The sequence below is a fragment of the Macaca thibetana genome, chromosome 3 (genome assembly GCF_024542745.1).
Source record: "Macaca thibetana thibetana isolate TM-01 chromosome 3, ASM2454274v1, whole genome shotgun sequence".
Classification (NCBI taxonomy): Eukaryota; Metazoa; Chordata; class Mammalia; order Primates; family Cercopithecidae; genus Macaca; species Macaca thibetana.
Window position 1 is genome coordinate 152498680 of NC_065580.1, and position 20467 is coordinate 152519146.

At 49.5% G+C, this 20467-nt stretch overlaps 3 protein-coding genes and 1 pseudogene across 6 annotated transcripts in view; 3 read left to right on the forward strand and 1 right to left on the reverse strand.

Moving 5' to 3' along the window:
* The window catches only part of CFAP410 (cilia and flagella associated protein 410), a 413721-nt gene that overhangs the window by 138413 nt on the left and 254841 nt on the right, over nt 1-20467 (forward strand). The window lies entirely within an intron of this gene.
* Nucleotides 1-20467, forward strand: part of TSPEAR (thrombospondin type laminin G domain and EAR repeats) — a 227537-nt gene that overhangs the window by 104153 nt on the left and 102917 nt on the right. The gene's annotated exons all lie outside the window — the stretch shown is intronic.
* LOC126950631 (keratin-associated protein 10-7) lies at nt 7264-8559 on the reverse strand. 4 transcript variants are annotated; one of them, XM_050784458.1, is made up of 3 exons: nt 8359-8550; nt 8021-8328; nt 7264-7552 (listed from the first exon to the last, which is right to left on the reverse strand). In XM_050784458.1, exons 1-3 carry the CDS (start codon nt 8548-8550, stop codon nt 7264-7266), a joined length of 789 nt encoding a protein of 262 aa, XP_050640415.1. The 4 variants fall into 4 exon arrangements, with proteins under 4 accessions (XP_050640415.1, XP_050640411.1, XP_050640413.1 ...); XM_050784454.1 differs by having other exon boundaries at nt 7264-7633; nt 7790-8559; XM_050784456.1 differs by having other exon boundaries at nt 7264-7560; nt 7720-8559.
* Nucleotides 17166-17899, forward strand: LOC126950651 (keratin-associated protein 10-3-like; annotated as a pseudogene).

Genomic DNA, 20467 nt, shown 5'->3' on the forward strand with positions numbered 1-20467 from the left:
TTCAGCACAATATCTGTGAGAAGCACCTTGTTGCTGCATGCATCAGTACATCACTCTTTTGCTACCCCATTGCATTAAATTCTACAATGTATTATTTGTCCATTCTCTTTCACAGTGTTAGAGATTTGGATTATTTCCAGATTTTGGCTGCTATTAATAGTGCTGCTAGAAAAATTCTTGTAAACTTTTTCATTGATACTTTTACTAATTTCTCTTCATTGTGCTCCCAAAAGTGGAATTGCTCAGTCATAGATAGGCATGTGTTGGTTTAGCATATACCAACAACTTTCTAAAGAAATTTACATCCCCACTAGTTGATTTTATAATTCCATTTATTCTGTATCTTTACAAAATGAGGTTTATCAGTCTTTTAAAATTGGTTTATTTTGGAAAGTGTGTAGGAATATTGCACTGTTGCACTAATGTGCATATCCCTGATGAGTAAAGCTGCTCATTGAACCTTGGATATCTTTTCTTGTGAAGTACCTGTTCAAGGCATTTGCTTGCTTTTTAAAATATGGCTACTTGTGTTTCTTATTGATTTGCAGAAATTTATTACGTATTCTGAATACGAGTGATTGTATATTTGCGATGTGTCAGTGAATGTTCAATAACTGGCTTTTGTTTTTGTAACAAAAATCAACACAGAAGTCCTGATTGACTGCATTTGCCAACGTCCACATGTGAATACTCCCAGCCCAGCTAAATCCAGGCTGCCAAGACAACGTCACTTAACACAGAGATGGGAAGAGAGGGGTGCACATTAGCTCCCATGAGCCAGGGCATGCTGACTGTAGTGCACCGCTGGATATGGGAATTGCAGATAACTCATCCAAGTCTGGGGTTTAAAAATAAAGTTTTTAAAAAGTCAGTTTTATTGAAGTATGATTCCATACTGTAAAATGTACCTATTTAAAGTTATCATTTGATAAGGTTTGAGAAAATATACACTCATGTAACCACTACCTGGATTTTCTATCATCCCCAAGTTTCCAGGTGTACTTTTCATGATCAATCCCCACCCCTCCTGACTCTGCCCCAGCAAACAACTGATTTCCTCTGTATCTCAAATAAGTTTGTCTTTCCTGGAATTTCATATAAATCAAATTCTATAGTACAATTGACCCATGTGTCGATGGACACATGGCTTGTGTGGCAAAAGCTTCTTTAAACATTTGTGAGCAAGTCTTTGTGATATGATTTCACTTTTCTTGGGTAAACACATAGGAGGTGGAGTGTGTGGGGCATGTGAAGGGGGTGTGTGTCATGTTTATGACACCACCAAACTGTTTTTCAGAGGGATTGTTCCATTTCATGTTCCCACCCCAGCAAATGTAGGAGAGTTCCATTTCCTGCACACATTTGCTGACACTCGGTATTGGTCGTCTATTTCAATTTGAGTCATGGTTATGGATGTGTTGTGGTATTAATAGTATCATTTGATGAAGAGACACTCTTAATTGTGGTAAAATCCGATTTACTAATTTACTCTCTTATGTGTAGCATTTTTACCTCCTGTTCCCAAAATCTTTGCCTACCACAACATCGTGAAGACATTCCCCTATATGTGCTTCTAGAGCTTCATTATTTTTATTTCATTTATTGTTTATTTACTAATTTTTAAATTGACAAATAATAATTGTGTGTATTTACTGGGTATAATGTGATGTTTTGATCTATAATGTGATGTTTTGATCTATGCATGCATTGTAGAAAGATTAAATCAAGCCCTGTAATACCAGCACTTTGGGAGGCCAAGGCAGGTGGATGATGAGGTCAGGAGATCAAGACCATCCTGGCCAACATGGTGAAACCTTGTCTCTACTAAAAATACAAAAATTAGCTGGGTGTGGTGGCGCACACCTGTAGTCCCAGCTACTCAAGAGACTGAGGCACAAGAATCGCTTGAACCCATAAGGCAGAGGCTGCAGTGAGCCAAGATCGTGTCACTGCACTCCAGCCTGGTGAGAGAGCAAGACTCTGTCTAAAAAAAAAAAAAAGAGATTAAATCGAGCTACTTAACATAACCATCATCTTACCAACTTACCATTTTTCTGGTAAATTAAAAATGTATTCTTTTACCAATTTTGAAGTATGCAACACATTATTTTTATGTGTCACCATGCAATGCAATAGGTCACTAAAGCTTTTTCCTCCAGTGTGATGGAATTGTTGTTTCCTTTTATCAACATTCCCTTCCCCCATTCCTCCCCTCTGGCAGCCCCCTGCCTCTGGTAACCACCTTTCTGCTCTCTGTTTCTAAGTTTGACAGTTTTAGATTCTAGACACAAATCATGCCGTTTGTCTTTCTGTGCCTGGCTTATTTCACTTAGCATAGTGTCCTCCAGGTCCATTCAAGTTGTCACAAATGACAGGATTTTTCTCCTTTTCATGGCTGAATAGTATTCCGTTGTGTATATATGCCACATTTTCTTTATCCATTTGTCTATTGATGGACTTAGATTGATTCCATACCTAGGCTATTGTGAACATAGGAATGCAGACCTCTCCCCAACAGAATCATTTCAGTTATTTTAGATATAAACCCAGAAGTGGGATTTGTGGATCATAGGGAAGTTCTATTTTTAGTTTTCTGAGGAACCGCTATACTGTTTCCTGTAGTGGTTGTACTAATTTAGATTCCCACCAACAGTGTACAAGACTTCCCTCTTTTCTATATCCTCCCTAACACTTGTTCACTTTCATCTTTTTGATAAGAACCATTCTGACAAGTGTGAGGTGATGTTTCATTGCATCTTCAATGTGCGTTTTCCTGATGACCAGTGATGTTGAGCATTGTTAAATATACCTGCTGTCCATTTAAATGGCTTCTTTTGAGAAATGTCTGTTTAGGTCTTTTGCTCATTTTTATTTATTTATGTAGTTACAGTTTTTTGAGCCAGGGTCTTGCTCTGTTGCCAGGCTGTTTTGTCCATTTTTAAATTGGGTTATTTATTTTCTTGCTACTGGGTTGAGTTCCTTATTGTGAGCAGTAGCCCCTTGTCAAATATATGGTTTGCAGATTTTTTCTCCCAGTCCATGGATTGTTTCTTCACCCTGTTGATTGTCTCCTTGGCTGTACAGCTTTTCGTTTGATGCAATCCCATTTGTCTATGTTTTCTTTCGTTGGGTGTGCTTTTGGGGTCCTATTCAAGGAATAATTGCCTGGACCAATGTAATGGAGATTTTCCACTATGCTTTCTTCTAGCAGTCTCACATTTCAGGTCTTATGCTGAGGTCTTCAGTGCATTTTGAGTTGATTTTTGCATATGACGTAAGATGAGGGTCCAATTTTAGTTTTCTGCACATGGATATTGAGTTTTCCCAACACCGTTTATTGAAGAGTCTGTCCTTTCCCCATCGTTTGTTCTTGGCACCTTTGCCAGAAATCAATTGACAGCAAACACTTGGGTTTGTTTCTGGGATTTCTGTCCCATTCCATTGGTTGATATGTCTGTTTTTATGCCAGTCCCATGGTGTTTGGATTACAATAGCTTTAAAGTATTTTGAAATTAGGGAGTGTGATGCCTCCAGCTTTGTTCTTTCTACTCAAAACTGTGTTGACTATTCAAAGTCTTCCTACTCAAGACTGTTGGCTATTCAGAGTCTTTTATGGTTTCATATGAATTTTAGGATTGTTCTTTTCTATGTATTTGTAAAAATGATATTGAAATTGTTAGAGATTGCATTGAATCTGTAGATAGCTTTAGGTAGTATGGACATTTTAACAATATTAATTCTTGTAATCCATGAATATGGGACATTGTTCCATTTATTTGTGTCTTCTCCAATTTCTTCTCCAATTTCTTTCATCAATGTTTTGTAGTTTTCAGTGTACAGATCTTTCACTTCCTTGCTTAAATATCTTTCTAAACTCTTTTTAATGCTATTGTTTCTTTATCTCTTTTTTGGATCCTTGTTCATTGTTAGTATATGGAAATGCTATTAATTTTTGTATGTTGGTTTTGTAACTCGCAACTTTATTAAATTTGTTTATCAGTCCTAACAGTTTGAAGACTAACAGGTAGAGTCTTTACAAGAAAAGAAAACTACAGGCCAATGTCCTTGATGAATATAGACGCAAAAATCCTCAAAAAAAAAGACTAGCAAACTGAATTCAACAGCACATTAAAAAGATCATTCGCTATGATCAAGTGAGATTTATCCCAGGGATGCAAGGATGGTTCAACATACATAAATCAATAAATGTGATACATCACACTAACATTAGGAACAAAAACCACACGATCATCTCAATAGATGCAAAAGAAACATTTGAAAAACTTCAGCGTTCATTCATGATTAAAACTCTCAAGAAAATAGATATAGAAGAGATGCACCTCATCGTGATAAACGCCATATGCAACAAGCCCACAGTTGACGCCATACTCAGTGGTGAAAAGCTGAAAGCTCTTTCTCTAAGATCAAAAACAAGGCAAGGATGCCCACTCTTGTCCTGGAAGTTCTAGCCAGAGCAATTAGGCTAGAAAAAGAAATAAAAGATACTAACATAGGAAAGAAAGAAGTGAGACTGTCTCTGCTGGTGATGTGATCTTATATAGAGATCTCATTATTTTATCTTTGACATTTAAGTCTAGGGTTCACCCCTAGTTAATTTTTGTGCATGGTGTCTCGATAGTCAGTGAGATTGGCTATCTTATCCTATGATTTTTGGCCATTGGACATCTTATCCTATAATTGAGTATTTCCATCTCTTTCAGTAATTTCTTTTAATGTTTTCTTTATAAATTCTGAATTTGAATCCTTTGTTACATACTGTTGGTGAAGGTAATCAGTGCTGGTTCAGAAACCAACAGAATTCAGCACGTCAATGGCTTAAGCCCACAAAGCCTTCCCCACTCCTCACATCGCCATCCAAGCATGCCGTGCCCCTACCTTGTGGACCCACTCTGGCACGGGAGCATCCAAGATAGCCTGGCAAGGAAGAGAGGCAGCAGGGCTCCCAGAACCTGTGGCCAGGAAGTGGCAAACATCTCCTCATGCACGTTTAACCAATAGAAACTCATCGTGTGGCCCTAACTAACTGCAAATGGCTGGAACCTGCCAGCCCATGTGCCCAGGAGGGAGACAGTGAGCCCGCAGACTACCCAAGATGCCCCACAGGTGGCTTCTCTGGATGGGATTGGTGGGAACTTTGGTTGTGTGCTTGTGCTTTTGTGTGCATTTTACTGCATTCAAGATTGTCAACATTTTCTCTAATGATTTGTGCCTTTTGCATTTTTTATGAGATATTGGTTCTTTCACCAAGGATGGCAGTAGGCATTGTTGACAAGGGGCAAATAGTGAATGTCCAGGTGACAAAGGGCAGTTTCAGCCACCGTCAGCTTCTGTGGTGCAGCTGAGAATGGCCCCTTGGAGGAGGCCTCCTCTCTCCGCCCAGCCCCCTGGTGCGCCCTTCCTCTGCGTGAGCCTCTGAAGTTCCACCTTGGAAAGGAACTTGATGTTTCTCCCCCACAGCACACCTCCCTTGAAGTTCACACCCGGGGCGTGGGGGTGTGTTTGCACAGAAGCTCACATGCCTGGATGCTTGCTGGGGCCATGCCCTGGGGGAAGAGCCAAGTCTGGGATGCTCAGAGGAGGACGTGCTTCTCTGAGCAAGGCCCCTCCGTCTTGCTGTCTGTGGGATTCAGGTGCCTGTAGTTGGGGGGCTCACCACATGGTCCTCTTGGTGCCTCCTGGACAGCCAGAGGGAAGCCAGTGAGGCAAAGCCTGGCTGCCGACTTAGGGTGCAGCCCTCATGCCAGGTGGGGTATGTGGGGGCTTATTCTTTGCTGGTGCTCCAGCCCCACGCCAGAGTTTCAGGTCACAGCCTCTGTGGCCACCACAGGGGAGGGATGGCTTGTTGCAGGCGCAGGACGGCTCTGCTCCTTGTGAAACCCACGATGGCCTGGCCTCACCCAGCCTCCTCCTCTGTCTCCACCCCATCTGGAGCAGGAGTCAAAGGAAGCACCACCAGAAATGTGCCCAGCACTGTCCTAGGACAGCATTGTTGTCACTTGGGAAGGGCACCCTGGGGCCCCAAGGCCACTCAGGGTGGCGATTCTCCAGGAGGACACAGGCCACAGAGGTCGTGGTATTCACGGCTGTGAGTTCCCACAGGAGAGGACACTGAGAAAGATCAGCCAAGAGAAGGATGCCTGGGACCAAGTCCAGGGGCACCAAACTCAGCTTTGGAGGCCTCTCCCGGGGCAGGGGTCACGCAGGACCGCCCTTACTCCCCTTGCAAGTAGCTGGGACTCTGCGTGTGTGACGTTGGGGACGCCCTGCCTGGTGGTGTACCCAGGGATTGGTCACATGAGCAGCTTCTGCCTGGGCTGCGCCAGAATTCCAGAGACTCCCAGCGGGGACGGGAGTGTCTGCCTAAACGACGTGGTACAAACAGCTCAGGCCCAGTGAGTGGGGCGGGGTAAGCCCCTCGGAAATCCCAGTTGCCATATTCTAGCCAAAGGCCAGACCAGCCAGCAGGCCTCAGGACGGCCGTCCCTGCCCACTGTGTGGACCTTTTCTGCACACACGGCCATGGGGTTTCCTTTCTGGAGCCAGGGGCTGGACACAACCCAGTTTCCGGGGAGCCCCCAGGGCAGCTCCACCCAGGGCAGGCGCTGCTGTTGGATCACTCACCTCTCCCATCCCTCAGGCCTGCCTACCCCTCGGACACCCCTGTGGTGAGGGTGGGGCGGGGCTGCCAGGACACCTGGGAAGGACAGGGACCTCGTGGTGTGGGAGCAGCCCAGGACCACCCATGGGTAGGGGGCATCAGGCAGGGGTCTTTGGTTGTGAACAACAAGAATGAATTCCAGTTGTACTTTTTAGGAAAGGAATTTATTAGAAGGGTCTGACCTGTTCCCATGGTCAGGGAAGACAGAGAAAGAGGCCCAGGCCCACAGCAGGGGAGGAGCAGAGCTTGCCACTGGGCCAGGGCAGTGACGAGAAACCCACACCGGATACGTGTCTACCCTCGTTTCTCCCCACACCGGGTCATGGGCTGGGAGGACCCACTGACTTTGCTGGGTCACTGCCCACCTGTTGCTGGGGAGGCAGGGCTGGGTAACTGGGGGAAAGTCAAGACTTGGAGAAACAGCTGAGCTGCTGCTAGGAGGAGAAGTGCACACTGGGTGGCCAGCTGGCCACTGACGCCCACTGCAGGGCTCAGGAGCGGGATGTGGAGAGCCGTCAAGGGTAAAGAACCCAGGGGTGCAGGGGCAGTGAGCACTCGGCTTTGGATGATCTTAAGGAGATCACTCAGCAGCTGGACTTCTGGGTTGAGGTGGGGCCGCAGCATGCTGGGCGGGAGCACACAGGGCGGCAAAGGAGGGACACACAGGAGGCCGGGCGGCAGCAGCTGGACTGGCAGGAGGAGGTGGGGGCACAGCAGGAGGGGACGGGCACGCAGCAGGCGGGCCTGCACACGGGGCGGCAGAGGAGGGACACGGAGGAGGAGGGTCTGCAGCAGGAGGTGGTGCAGCAAGCCGGCTGGCAGCTAGACTGCTGGCAGCATGAAGTGGAAGCCCCAGAGCAAACAGGCACGCAGCTCACAGGCTTGCAGCAGACAGGCACGCAGCAGCCCTGCTGGCTTTGGGAGGAGGTGCAGCAAGCCGGCTGGCAGCAAGACTGCTGGCAGCACAGAGAGGAAGCCCCAGAGCAGATAGGCACACAGCAGATGGGCTTGCAGCAGACAGGCTTGCAGCAGACGGGCACACAGCAGCCCTGCTGGTTTTGGGAGGAGGTGCAACAGGCTGGCTGGCAGCTAGACTGCTGGCAGCATGAAGAGGAATCCTCAGAGCAGGTGGGCACACAGCACACAGGCTTGCAGCAGACAGGCACACAACAGGACTGCTGGCAGGGGCAGGAGGTACAGCAATCTGACTGGCAGCTAGACTGCTGGCAGCATGAGGGTGTGCAGGAGCTGGTGCAGCCTGATTGGCAGGGGCTGGGCTCACAGGCCGCCTGGCAGGAGGGGTTGGGCACAGAGCTCACACAGCTAGACTGCTGACAGCACAAAGAGGAAATCCCAGAGCAGATGGGCTTGCAGCAGACGGGCACACAGCAGGCCTGCTGGCAGGGGGAGGAGGTGCAGCAAGCTGGCTGGCAGCTAGACTGCTGGCAGCATGAAGAAGAAGCCCCACTGTAGACGGGCACACAGCACACAGGCTTGCAGCAGACAGTCTTGCAGCAGACAGGCACGCAGCAGGACTGCTGGCACAGGGAGGAGGTGCAGCAAGCCGGCTGGCAGCTAGACTGCTGGCAGCACGAGGACGTGCAGGAGCTGGTGCAGCCTGATTGGCAGGGGCTGGGCTCACAGGCCACCTGGCAGCAGGGGCTGGACACACAGCTCACTGGGGTGCAGACCAGGGTCAGGCAGGAGGCCGGGGCGCAGCAGCTGGGGGCACAGCAGGGGGGTTCACAGCAGCTCTCTGGGCAGTCATCCACCTGCCAGGAGTCAGAGCAAGAGTCACAGGAACCAGGAAGGCAGACGCGGCTGCCGTAGCTCATGTTGCTGGAGCAGACGGACATGGTGGACGCGGCCATGCTGGGGGTTGAGCTGGAGGAGACGGGAGTGAGTGGTTGAGTGAGTGGGTGAGTGGGTGGGTGAGTGGGTAAGTGGGTGGGTGAGTGGGTGGGTGAGTGGGTGAGTGGGTGAGTGAGTGGGTGAGTGGGTGAGTGAGTGTGTGTGTTAGGTGCTCAAGGATGTTGGCTTTTATATCTGTCCCTGGCCTGTTGTCCCAGCTGGAGTGTCAACAACTCCCACCCCTTCCTTGTTTGTGTTTAAAACCTAGAGAACTCTTATTAGTGTGAGTTTCATGTTTAGTCCTATGAGATGCTGTTCAGTTTGTGAAGTCCAGAGTCTATATTTGGGTCTGTTGACACACCATCACCTCCTTTGGCTCCAGAGCATAATATTGAAGTAGACAGGGTAGAATGTCTGGAAATAGAGTGTCACGGGGACCTATGCTGGCTGCAGGAGAGATCCATCCATCCTAATCCCAGTGTCTGTGGGCCGTCGCCAGGGGACTCTGCTTGTCTGGGTGGCTGTGGCTTCTGGAATGCCAGGCTCGAGAAACCCCAGTCAGTGATGGCGTGAGGGTGGAACGTTCCTAGAAGTGACTCCCCACACTCTCTCTGTTGTATGAAGTCCCCCCTCAAGGGCTTTAGAGCAAGTGGCAAATGGGAAAGGGTGGACAGTGGTGTGAGCCATTTGCCGTCAGGTTCACAGTAGTTCCTAGGGGGCTGTGCACCCCCTCTTCCATATGGGCACTTAGGGAGGTCCCAGATCCCCGTATGGGGCCTCCCATCTCCATTTGCTTTTATCCCGAACACTGCGACCCTGTGAGTCTAACCCAGAACACCTAATGCATCTCCTCCGCGAAAAGCACAGCCACCCGCGACAGCACTGCTCTGTGAGAAGCAGAGAGCACTGCTTTCGCTTCCAGTGTATTTCCTTGATTGCTCACTAAGTCCTTGGTCACCCCAGCTAGACATCTGATCTAAGTCTCCATTTCTTCTGCAAATAATATCCAATTGGCCATCACGTCTTTTTTGGTTCTTTCTGCTAAATGTTTCCGATTTTATCTGATACTTTTACTTCTCAAGCATTCATTTATTCACGATGCAGTGAGTCCTCCCCTGTGCTGGAGATTGCACCAGGTGCTGAGAATGTGAAGGTGAAGGGTCAGTAGCCCTGACGGTGCGCCCCACCAGGGAGGGAGGTGGGCTGCTTGGTGGCTGGTGATGTCAGTGATGACTGGGCAGAGCCCAGCATGCATGGGGCCCAGAGGAGTGGCCCCTTTCCAGGTGAGAGGGCTCCAGGGGCCCTTCTGGTGGGGTTTGATGCCCAGGCAAACCTCAGAGGCTCAGGGCATTCTGTGTCTCTATCTGTGTTTCCCAGTCCAGGCCTCTTAACTCCTAGGGGATTTAAGAAAAGTACAAAAGGCCTCAGAGGGCTAGAAAGTCAGTTACGTGGTGGGATGAATTGTCTTTCTGTATATTTTGAACTATAAAAATAATATAAATTTGAGCATGGCCTGGTTCCTCCAGAGGTATAGGATCTGGTCCTATAGGATGGAAGTACATGGAGAGAGAGAGAGAGAGAGAGAGAGAGAGAGAGAGAGAGAGAGAGAGAATGGGGGCCTCTGTTTCCATCTGGGACAAAGTAGCTGTGTCAGACATATACTCCTGCTGAGAACAACCTGAAAAGCTGAACAAAATGTTTTAAAAATGATTCCTTGAAAGCTCTCATAAAAGAGCTGTTGAAAAAACTAAAGGTAATAGAATGACATCTTTAAAGGGCTGAAAGAAAATCACTGCAAGCCTAGAATTCTAGACCAGGAAGAACATTGTTCAAAGGTGAAAGTGAAACAAAACATTTCTGGATAATAACTGAGCAAATTGAACATGAGCAGACCCACATTACAGTAACTGTGAACGGGAATTTTTCAGGCAGGATGACTGAAAGATAAAAATGCAGGAAAGAACCAGGAGGATCTGAAAGGGTAATATTATTATATTTATAATGTCTTGTGGGGTCTAAACTACAAGCAGAGAAGTAATGCATGATGACATTAACAATAAAAGGTGAGAAGGATAAATGGAGTGAAAGTTTTCTAAGGTTTCAGGATTGCTTTGGAAGTGGCAGAAATGCTGATGTATGAATGCTGACACTTGAATAATCTAAGAATGTGTGCTATAATCTCTAAAGTGACCACTGAAGAGATAGCAAAAACTATGTACAAACAATAATGTTAGAAGTAAGGCTCAGAGTCGTAAGGAAAAATGGGCACTTAGACAAAGGATTTCTCAGCAAAGCAAATTTACTTCTGTGCAGAAGGGTGTTTCCCATATGGCTGGTTGCCACGAGAGCACACAGAACAAAAGACACTAGAAGTTTTTATTCCTAACAAGACTCCTGCCCCGTGTCCTTTCCCCATTGGCTGCGGTTGGACTGCACAATTTAAACTAGACCCGACTGGCTAAACATTTAAACTTTCTTAGATAAGGTGGATGCGTAATGGGAGACATGGGAGAGGAGGAAGGGGTCGTCTATGGCAAACTGGAGAGCCAGTCTTTTCCTAAACACGAATGGAATGTGAGCTGGTGCTGATAACACCACCGATGCTGTGGCATGCCTGGGCATGTAGTAAAGTCAGAAAGTAGAAAAGGAGAAGAAAGAGAGGGGGCGGGGTACTAGGAATTAAAGAATAAAAGGTTGAGCACACTGTTTGAAGAGAAGCCTTGCCATATCTTATGAATAATGAATAGAACAGAAGAAGGAAAATAAATAATAAAAAATACTTGATTAATCCAAAATAGACAGGAAGTGATTTTTAAAAGAATCATTAAAATTTGGGACAAATAGAAATTGTACAATCAGATGGTAGATAGGTATAAACTAAATATCAGTCAATAAGTTAAAGTATCAGATATTCCAATTAAAATATATTGTTGATCTGAATAAAAAATAGAAAACCTAACAACTACATGCTGCTTACCAGATACAGAACCTGAATACAAGAGTACAGAGACCAGGTGCCGTGGCTCCTGCCTGTAATCCCAGCACTGTGAGAGCCTAGGGCAGTCGGATCACTGAGGTCAGGAGTTCGAGACTAGCCTGGCCAACATGGTATAAAGCCCCATCTCTACTAAAAATACAAAATTAGCTGGGCATGGTGGTGGGCACCAGTAATCTCAGCTACTTGGGAGGCTGAGGCAGGAGAATCGCTTGAACCCATGAGGTGGAAGTTGCAGTGAGCTGAGATCGCACTACTGCCCTCCAGCCTGGGTGACAAGAGTGATACTCCATAAAAAAAAAAAAAAAAAAGAGAGAGAAAAAAGAAAAAGAGCACAGAAAGCTTGAAAGTAACAAAATGGAAGAAAATACACCATGCAAACACTAACTAAAATGCTGGCGTGACTTATGAATATCAGAAAAAGTAGATTTTAGAGCAATAGAGATGAAGAAAGAAATGTATAAAGCTAAAAGAGTCAGCCTACCAGGAAGATGTAACAATTCTAAATTTGGATGTATCTAATTACATAGCTTAAAACATAAAATTAAAAAATTAAAATAAAAACTATTTTTTAATTTTTTAACTGACAGCTAAAAGTAGAAATAGAGAAAAGGGAAAATCATAGTGGGGGATGTTAATACACCTGTCGATAATGGTAGGAAAGGAAAGAAAAATCATCTCAGAGTAGAAAGGGCTATTCTAAGTTTTGAGTAAAACACGGAAGCCATCTAAAAAACCGATAAAACTAATTACATAAGAATTTTTAAATTGCAGGAGAGAAAACATCATAAACCAAGTCGAAAGACAAACAACAATATGGGAAACACATTTCCTATTCATATATCAGAGAAAGGGCTAATTTACTTAATATCCAAAGAGCTCCCACAAGTTAAGATCAATAACAGCAACATAACAGAAAATGAGCAAAGGATACAGAGGGACAACTGAAAGAAATATACATGGTTCTTAAATGTGAAAACATGCTCGGCCCCATTTAAAATGAGATAAAACAAATTTCATGGCCATATATCATTTTTTATATTGGAAAAAATGGAAACCATTGATGTTCCCGCTACGGGTTGGTGAGGGTGTGGGCAGACCACCCAGATGACTCGCTGCTGCTGGGCTGAGGATGTTTCCACAGCTTTGGCTGGCAGTTTGCTGCTATGCATCAAAATTCAAAATCTCATGCCTTTGAGCCTGAATCACTAGGCTGACATCCTGTAGATACTCCTGGGTGGATACACGGTATGTGCAAAGGTATCACAGCCATGAGATTGTCCAGACAGTGGGAAACAGACTCTAGGGTGGCCCCACATCCCTCACCTCCTGGTGGTCATTGGCTGTGTGCCCCACACCCCTTGAGTGTGGGTGGGCCTGTGACATGTGTATAGACACAAGGAGCACAGAGACGTGATGGGACGTGCATGATCCCATTATGTAAGGTCGTAATGCTCATCTTGGGAGGAATCTGTCTCCCTGGCTGGCTGTGAAGAAGCCAGCACATTGTGAGCTGCCCATTGAGGCCACATGGAAAGAGATGGTGGCAGCCTCCGGTTGACAGCTGGTGAGAAACTGAGGCACTTAGTCCAAGAAGCTGCAAGTAACTGAGTTCTGCTAACAATCACATGAGCTTGGAAGTGGATCCTTCTCCAATTGAACCTTCAGATGAGACACTCTGATACGGCCCTACAGAGACCCCAATTTAACTGTGCCTGGACTCCTGACCCACAGAAACTGAGATGATAAATGTGTGTTATTTGAACCCACTAAGCTTGTGGTACTTCATTACATGCAATGGAAAATGAACACACAGACCAACATGGAATTCTATGCAGCTGTAAACAAGAGAGAGATCATGATGTATGCATAGGAAAGGAGCTCCATGTTTACAAAAACATAGTAGGTAGAGTATGACATAATTTGTATTTTAAAAATTTATGTATACAGAGGCATTATATGTATGTATGTGTATGTACATATCTGTTGACAATATGCATAACAGAATGAGGTGATGTTTTGCTTTCCTGTCTCAGCTCGCATATGGTAAACAGGTGTCCTTGTTACGTTCTCCTCAGTGCCGCGCGTTCCTCCCTGATGCTGCGATCTTGTTGTTTAAAGTGTCCCAATACAGTGCTGCTGTGCTGCTCGGTGTCCGGAGCTCAGAAGGCTCCAGCACATCTTACAGAGAAAACACATGTGTTCAACCAACTTCATTCAGGCTCTATGGGGCCGTTGGCTGTGAGTTCAGTGTTGATAAATCAACTATATAGATTCAATAAGGTGTCTTTAGACGGAAGCACTCATAAGACATGTCTATGCATTGATTGGTTGATGAGAATGTTGTGATCAGAGGCTCATGAGACCATAATCCTGTGCTTCTTCCTGTAGGAGCACTGGTTCAGTATTTGGTTATTCGCTGCTGGTGGAGACTTTATAGAACAGAACCTCTGGGAATAATGAGAAGGAGTTGTGTGTGTGTGTGTGTGTGTGTGTGCGCATATATGGAAGAGGCAGACAGTAGTTGTGTGTATGTGTGCATACACGGAAGAGGCAGACAGAGAGAGACAGACAGAGACAGAGAGAGACAGAGAGAAAGAGAATAAATGGGTGAAAGTAGCTGCTTCCTGAGAGGAGAATTGAGTGACTGCTTGTGTTCACTTAAAAAAATCACAATCTGGCCAGGTGCAATGGCTTAGGCCTGTAATCCTAGCATGTTTGGGAGGCCAAGGTAGGTGGATCACTTGAGGTCAGGAGTTTGAGACCAGCCTGGTTTCACCAACATGGTGAAACCCTGTCTCTACTAAAAATACAAAAATTAGCCAGGCATGGTGGCTTATGCCTGTAATCCCAGCTACTCAGGAGACTGAGGCAGGAGAATTGCTGGAACCGGGTGGTGGAGGCTGCAGTGAGCTGAGATTGTACCACTGCACTCCAGCCTGGGCAACAGATTGAGACTCCATCTCAAAAAAATCACAGATCTGTAAGTTTGGAAAAAAAGAGGAGACTTTGTTTCTTCTACAGGGGCACAGCCTGCAAGAAGGCCATCCTGCAGGCTGGGAAGCACAGCTCTGGCCAAGACCAGGGCCAGGAGGAGGCACTTCAGAACGGGAGGGGCTGGGGCAGGAGCTCCACGCTGACCAGGTTGGCTAAATACACGTGTGCAATAGGTTATGGAGGAATAGTGAATATTCATGAAGGAGGAAACGAACAAACATGCATGTAACATACAACCTGTTTTCACTCTGGGGTTGTGAGAAACACGGTCACCCGTCCAAATCCAAAGAATGGAAGTAGAGGCGTGAGGAACAGTGAAAGTGAGACTCTAATGACGGTCTTACAAGACCAGGTGTCTGATGGGCAGGCACACCCAGCACAGTTTCAACAAGCAATTTATCCCCTAGCGTGCAGGTCCCTCCCCCGTTCCTCGCAGCCTGAGTCCTGTGGGGTCGCAGTCTTCCCGGACGTCACCTAGGTTTCATTATCCCCTTATAAGGTTACAGCTTGTCCCCTTCCCCACTTTACGTTTTGATTTCTCAATGGCAAAAGTTTCTTTCCTTTTATGGGTTAACCGTCCCCCACTTTTGCTTCCTCCCCTCTGACTTCTGTGAGTCTTATCACTCTTCCCAGATGTCTGTACCGTGTGGCTTGTCACATCTGCAAGGGAGCTGCCTGGACTTGCCAGGGCCTGTTTTCTGAATATGGACCACTTAAAATGTACTTCTTGGCCGGGCGCGGTGGCTCACGCCTGTAATCCCAGCGCTTTGGGAGGCCGAGGCGGGTGGATCACAAGGTCAGGAGATCGAGACCATCTGGCTAACATGGTGAAACCCCGTCTCTACTCAAAATACAAAAAATTAGCCGGGCGAGGTGGCGGGCGCCTGTAGTCCCAGCTACTCGGGAGGCTGAGGCAGGAGAATGGAGTAAACCCGGGAGGCGGAGCTTGCAGTGAGCCCAGATTGCGCCACTGCACTCCAGCCTGGGAGACAGAGCGAGACTCCGTATTTTAAAAAAAAAAAAAAAAAAAAAAGGACTTCCTGTAGGGTGGAATCTTAACACGTCAGTGTGTCTCAGTGAGGCTGTAAACCTCGGAGGTCTTCTCGGGACACAAAGGTTCTCAAGAGGTAGCTTCTGTAAATCAGCTGGAGCCGGTCCACGGTCTGGGTCCCTTATCAGGAGGAGGCTCCTGAAGTCAGTCTCCTGCCCAATCAGAGCTGTGGTCACGGCTGTGGGACGTGGTCAGTTGGCGTCTGCAGGTGGATGGGCCGTGGTCGTTTGAATCTTGCTCATCCTCATGGCGGGGCCAGTGCGTGTTTAGCCGCTGGAGAAAAGGCAGCAGCCGTGGTGTGAGAGCAGAGTCCGTCCTCTCAGTGTAGGGTACTCAGCTCGACCCTTGCCTGGTGTGGCCTGAGGTCCTGTTTGTAATTTGATATCTTGTTGTCACAGAGTCTGTTCTGTGGGTCTTACCGTCTCTATTTTAACTTTAATACGGGGCAGTGTTGGTGTCTAAACCCTAAAGGGAGGGGGTGTAACGCGGCGTGTCTGACCTCCCTCCCTGTCATGGCCAGGAACACAGTGTTTCAGGGGTCCCCATGACCGAGATGGGGTCCATTTAGTCAGTTGGGGGGCTTCGGCTTTATGTTTGGTTTACACTGGCAATAAGGTTGCAGTGAGATCAATGTCCCTTGGACCCATTTTGTGTCTTCCGTGCGGGTTCTTTGACAGATGTCCCTTAATTTTAAGGTGGTGACACTAAGAGGCCTGGCACAGGGCTTGGAAGACAGGGCTGGGAAATGGGCCCCGCAGGAGGCTGGGTGGGGACTGACGGGCTGCCTCGGAGAAGCAGAGCACACAGAGGAGCCACCCTAGGCGGGGACGAGGGCTGCTGACCGCCACCGCTCAGCCTGGTTACACTGCAGGTTCAGAACCCAAAACCACAGCCCAGGAGGATGTCATGCTGTCTAAGCAGGGAGGGGCCGAGCCCACCGTCCTTGCCTGGAACACACAGGTCCTGCTGCCTCCGAAACACAAGGACAAGGTGGGCACGAAACAGGGCAGGAGGTGCAGAGGCTGTGGGGATGAGAAGTCGTCCAGAGCTCAGAGGCAAGAGGTCTGGGCACAGGTACAGCTGCCCCCGCATGGCCCCGGGCAGGTCAATGAAGGCTGCTGGGAACCAGGTTGTCCCTCAGAAGACGGCCACAGTCCTGCGTCCCATGATGGGGGAAGGACCACGCTGGATGAGGAGTTTCCACCACAAGAACACTTCCTAAGGCCAGCTGCCTGCAGAGGGAGTCTGTGTCCCGGGACTGCTGGGGCCAGGACTGGACAATGCCCCTGCCTGCAGCTTTCCCAGCTGCCAGAACCCAGCTTGGACCAGGCCCACCCCAGCTCCTGCCCCCAGGGATCCACGTGGGATGGGACACAGCCCAGATGTGACGGGAGATTTATGAGCTGGGCCACATCATAGGCAAACAAACACCCCTAATCCCGGCAGACTCCAGCTTTCAGCAACACGGAAGGGGAAGCTGTGGGCCCGGCGACAACAAGGCCAGGGGGAATAAAAGCCCGAGAACCCCAGCACCTCACAGGCTCACTCCCTCATCCGCTCACTCCCTCACCCTCCGCCAGTTCACCCCCAGCATGGCCGCGTCCACCACGTCCGTCTGCTCCAGCAACATGAGCTATGGCAGCCGCGTCTGCCTTCCTGGTCCCTGTGACTCTTGCTCTGACTCCTGGCAGGTGGACGACTGCCCAGAGAGCTGCTGTGAGCCCCCCTGCTGCACCCCCAGCTGCTGCACCCTGGCCCCCTGCCTGACCCTGGTCTGCACCCCAGTGAGCTGTGTGTCCAGCCCCTGCTGCCAGGCGGTCTGTGAGGCCAGCCCCTGCCAATCAGGCTGCACCAGCTCCTGCACACCCTCGTGCTGCCAGCAGTCTAGCTGCCAGCCAGCCTGCTGCACCTCCTCCCCCTGCCAGCAGTCCTGCTGTGTGCCCGTCTGCTGCAAGCCTGTGTGTGCCTGTCTGAGGATTCCTGCTGCAAGCCCGTGCTGCTGCTCTGGGGCTTCCACATCATGCTGCCCACCTGTTCTGAGCAGCTGCTAGCCAGCCAGCCTGCTGCAGCCCTGGCTCTGCTGCAAGCCACCATCATGCTGCTGCTGCAGCCACCCTCCTCCTCTGTGTCCCTCCTCTGTGTCCGCCTCTGCCGCCCCGTGTGCAGCTCCACCTGCTGCGTGCCCGTCCCCTCCTGCTGCGTGCCCGTCTCCTCCTGCCAGACCAGCTGCTGCTACCCGGCCTCCTGCGTGTCCCTCCTCTGCCGCCCCACGTGCTCCCGCCCGGCCTGCTACAGCCTCTGCTCTGGCCAGAAGTCCAGCTGCTGACAGCGCTGAATGTCATCCAGAGTCCCTTCCCACCTGGGGCTGACCTCCAAGGGGGCCCAGCCAGCTCCTCCCTCTCTGGCATTGACACCCTGAGAATATGGGGCAGGCTCTTTGTCTTAGGGACCAAGATGCTCCCCCAGTCCTTCCCAGATGCTGGCTGCATGGGGGACCCCAGCTGCTCCCCCAGAACCTAGTTCTGCAGAACTGACCCCAGCAGGCCTGGTTCCACCCTGGGCAGTGCCCCTCTGAGTTCTAATAAAGCCGCCTCTGTCTCACACCAACCTCTGTCCTGTCTGTGGACCCCCGGGGGGCACAGGGTGAGGTGGGAAGTGATGCCACCCCTGACTGCAGGGACAGTCCTGACCCCCAGCAGGCCTGGTTCCACCCTGGGCAGCGCCCCTCTGAGTCCTAGGAAAGCTGCCCCTGTCTCTGTCGACCTTCGATCCTGTCTGTGGACCCCGAGGGGCATGGGATGAGGCAGGAAGCAATGCGCCTGGTGCTGGCCTCTGTGAACCCTGAAGGCCAGGCTCCCTCTTAGCCCCGTGGGCCCCCAGCCCCAGCACGTGACGCCCCAGCCCATCTTAGGGAAGCTGCCTCTGGAACCAAGGCCAGGAGTTTTGGGACAAAGTGGACCCTGGCAGCAGCTCTGGGCCCCTGAGCCACATTCACCCTCCCCAGCTCCATGGCTGCCCCCCAGGACTGGGGTAGCCCACCCGGGGCCTGGCTCCACCCAGCAGCCTCACCGGTCCTGTTACCCCTGGGGAGACCAGCTATGGACCACAGTGCCCGTCCCTGCAGCCCTCGTCTCCTCCACAGTAAGACGTGGGACAGCCCCTCCCCCAGGACTTGAGCCCAGAAGCCTGGGGTTCTTCATGGGGTTCTTGAATACCCATTGCTCAGGCATCGCTGGCGAGAGCACAGATGGGCAGGGACCATGGCACCCACTAACCAAGCCTGCGCCCCCCCTGCCCCATGCAGCCTCGCCTAGAGATTCAGGGTCCTGGCTCCCTCCTGGTCCCGTGGTCCTGAACTCTGACCCCGAGGACCCTGTCCCCACACCCCCAGCCTCCCAGGTCTCTCCCAAATAGCCCTTAGCTCTGCCTGCCACCTTCTGCTCTGGCACTCAGACGTGGTACCGGATGCCGCGGTGGGCGAGTGTTACGAGCCGCCACACTCTTTCTGCCTGGTTGCTGTGCGCATTTAAGAGCCCAGGTCTGGCTACTGCCCCAGCAAATGACCCTTGCATGTCAATGCCAGAGGCCTCCAGCCCCAGCACCAGGACCTCCCGGAGTCCCACCCGACAGAGTTCACTGTGGTCAGCACAGCCACCTCCCTCACTCCCCTGGAGGCAGACCACCCAGGACAGACCACCCAGCAGCAGCCGTTCCCCGGGCTGGAGGCCAAACTGACACAGCCTCGTCCACCTCTTTAGAAGCAAAGCCAGGTCCCCATGAAGGGACAAATGAGGGCCTCCAGGGACAGAGATGTTTGCTTCCCGCCCTGGTTCTCCGGGTAGCTGGCGGGGGCGGAGCCTTCATCCTAGGGCTCCAGGGCCATCCTGGGGAGGGGCTCCCCACATATGCATGTCTGAGTCCCACCCGCCTCACTGTGCCCACTGATGGCCACAGGGTCAGAACAGAGAGCCGGGAGGAGGGCCCGGGGCTGGCTCTCTGACCTCCTCCATGTTTGTCGTTGTCCCCACCTGCCCTCGTCCGAGGCTCTGACAGGACCCAGCCTGTCTGGCCATCCCCAGGGAGGACACCTCCTGGTGTCCAGGTCTCACCTCTGACCCCTGCTCTGGGTCCTCATTCAATGTGTCTTCTGCTTCATCAGAACTTCAACCCCAAGTGAAAGCACCTTGGAAAACCGTCCTTCAAAATGGTCACTCACGAAGTGACCCTGTGATCCTGCCACTCCAGTTCTAGGCGTCTACCCCAGAGGAATGAAACAAATGTCCACACACAGGTTTGTGCACCCATGTATACAGCACCACTGACAGCAGCCAAAGACTGGTGTACCCATGTACACAGCATGACTAACAGTAGCCAAGAAGCGGAAAGAGCCTAAATGTCCATCAGAGGACAAAGCAAAACACAGCCCATCCACACAAGCAAACTGTGGCCCATTCCCTTGGGGAATATTATTCAGCCATGAAAAGGAATCCAATACTGACGCAGGCTACAACATGCATGAGCCTTGAAAGCATGATGCTCAGTGAGAGCCCACATGTGGTGACATTCTATTTGGGTTTTTTTATTTTATATTTTTATTTTATATTTTATTTAGGTTATTGGGGAACAGGTGGTGTTTGGTTACATGGATTAGTAATTTAGTGGTGATTTGTGAGATTGTGGTGCACCCATCATTTGAGCAGTATACACTGCACCCTATTTGTAGTTTTTTATCCCTCACCCCCTTCCCACCCTTTCCCCCTGAGTCCCCAAAGTCCATTGTGTCATTCTTATGCCTTTATATCCTCATAGCTTAGCTCCCACTTATGAGTGAAAACATATGATGTTTGGTTTTCCGTTCCTGAGTTACTTCACTTAGAATAATAATTTCCAATCT

Coding starts and splice junctions, on each gene's coding strand:
- LOC126950631 (XM_050784454.1), bottom strand. CDS start 8,550: ATGGCCGCGTCCACCATGTCCGTCTGCTCCAGCAACATGAGCTACGGC. Junction 7,634..7,789: donor ACCTGCTCTGAGGATTCCTC/TTCATGCTGCCA, acceptor GTGCTGCCAGCA/GTCTTGCTGCCAGCCGGCTT.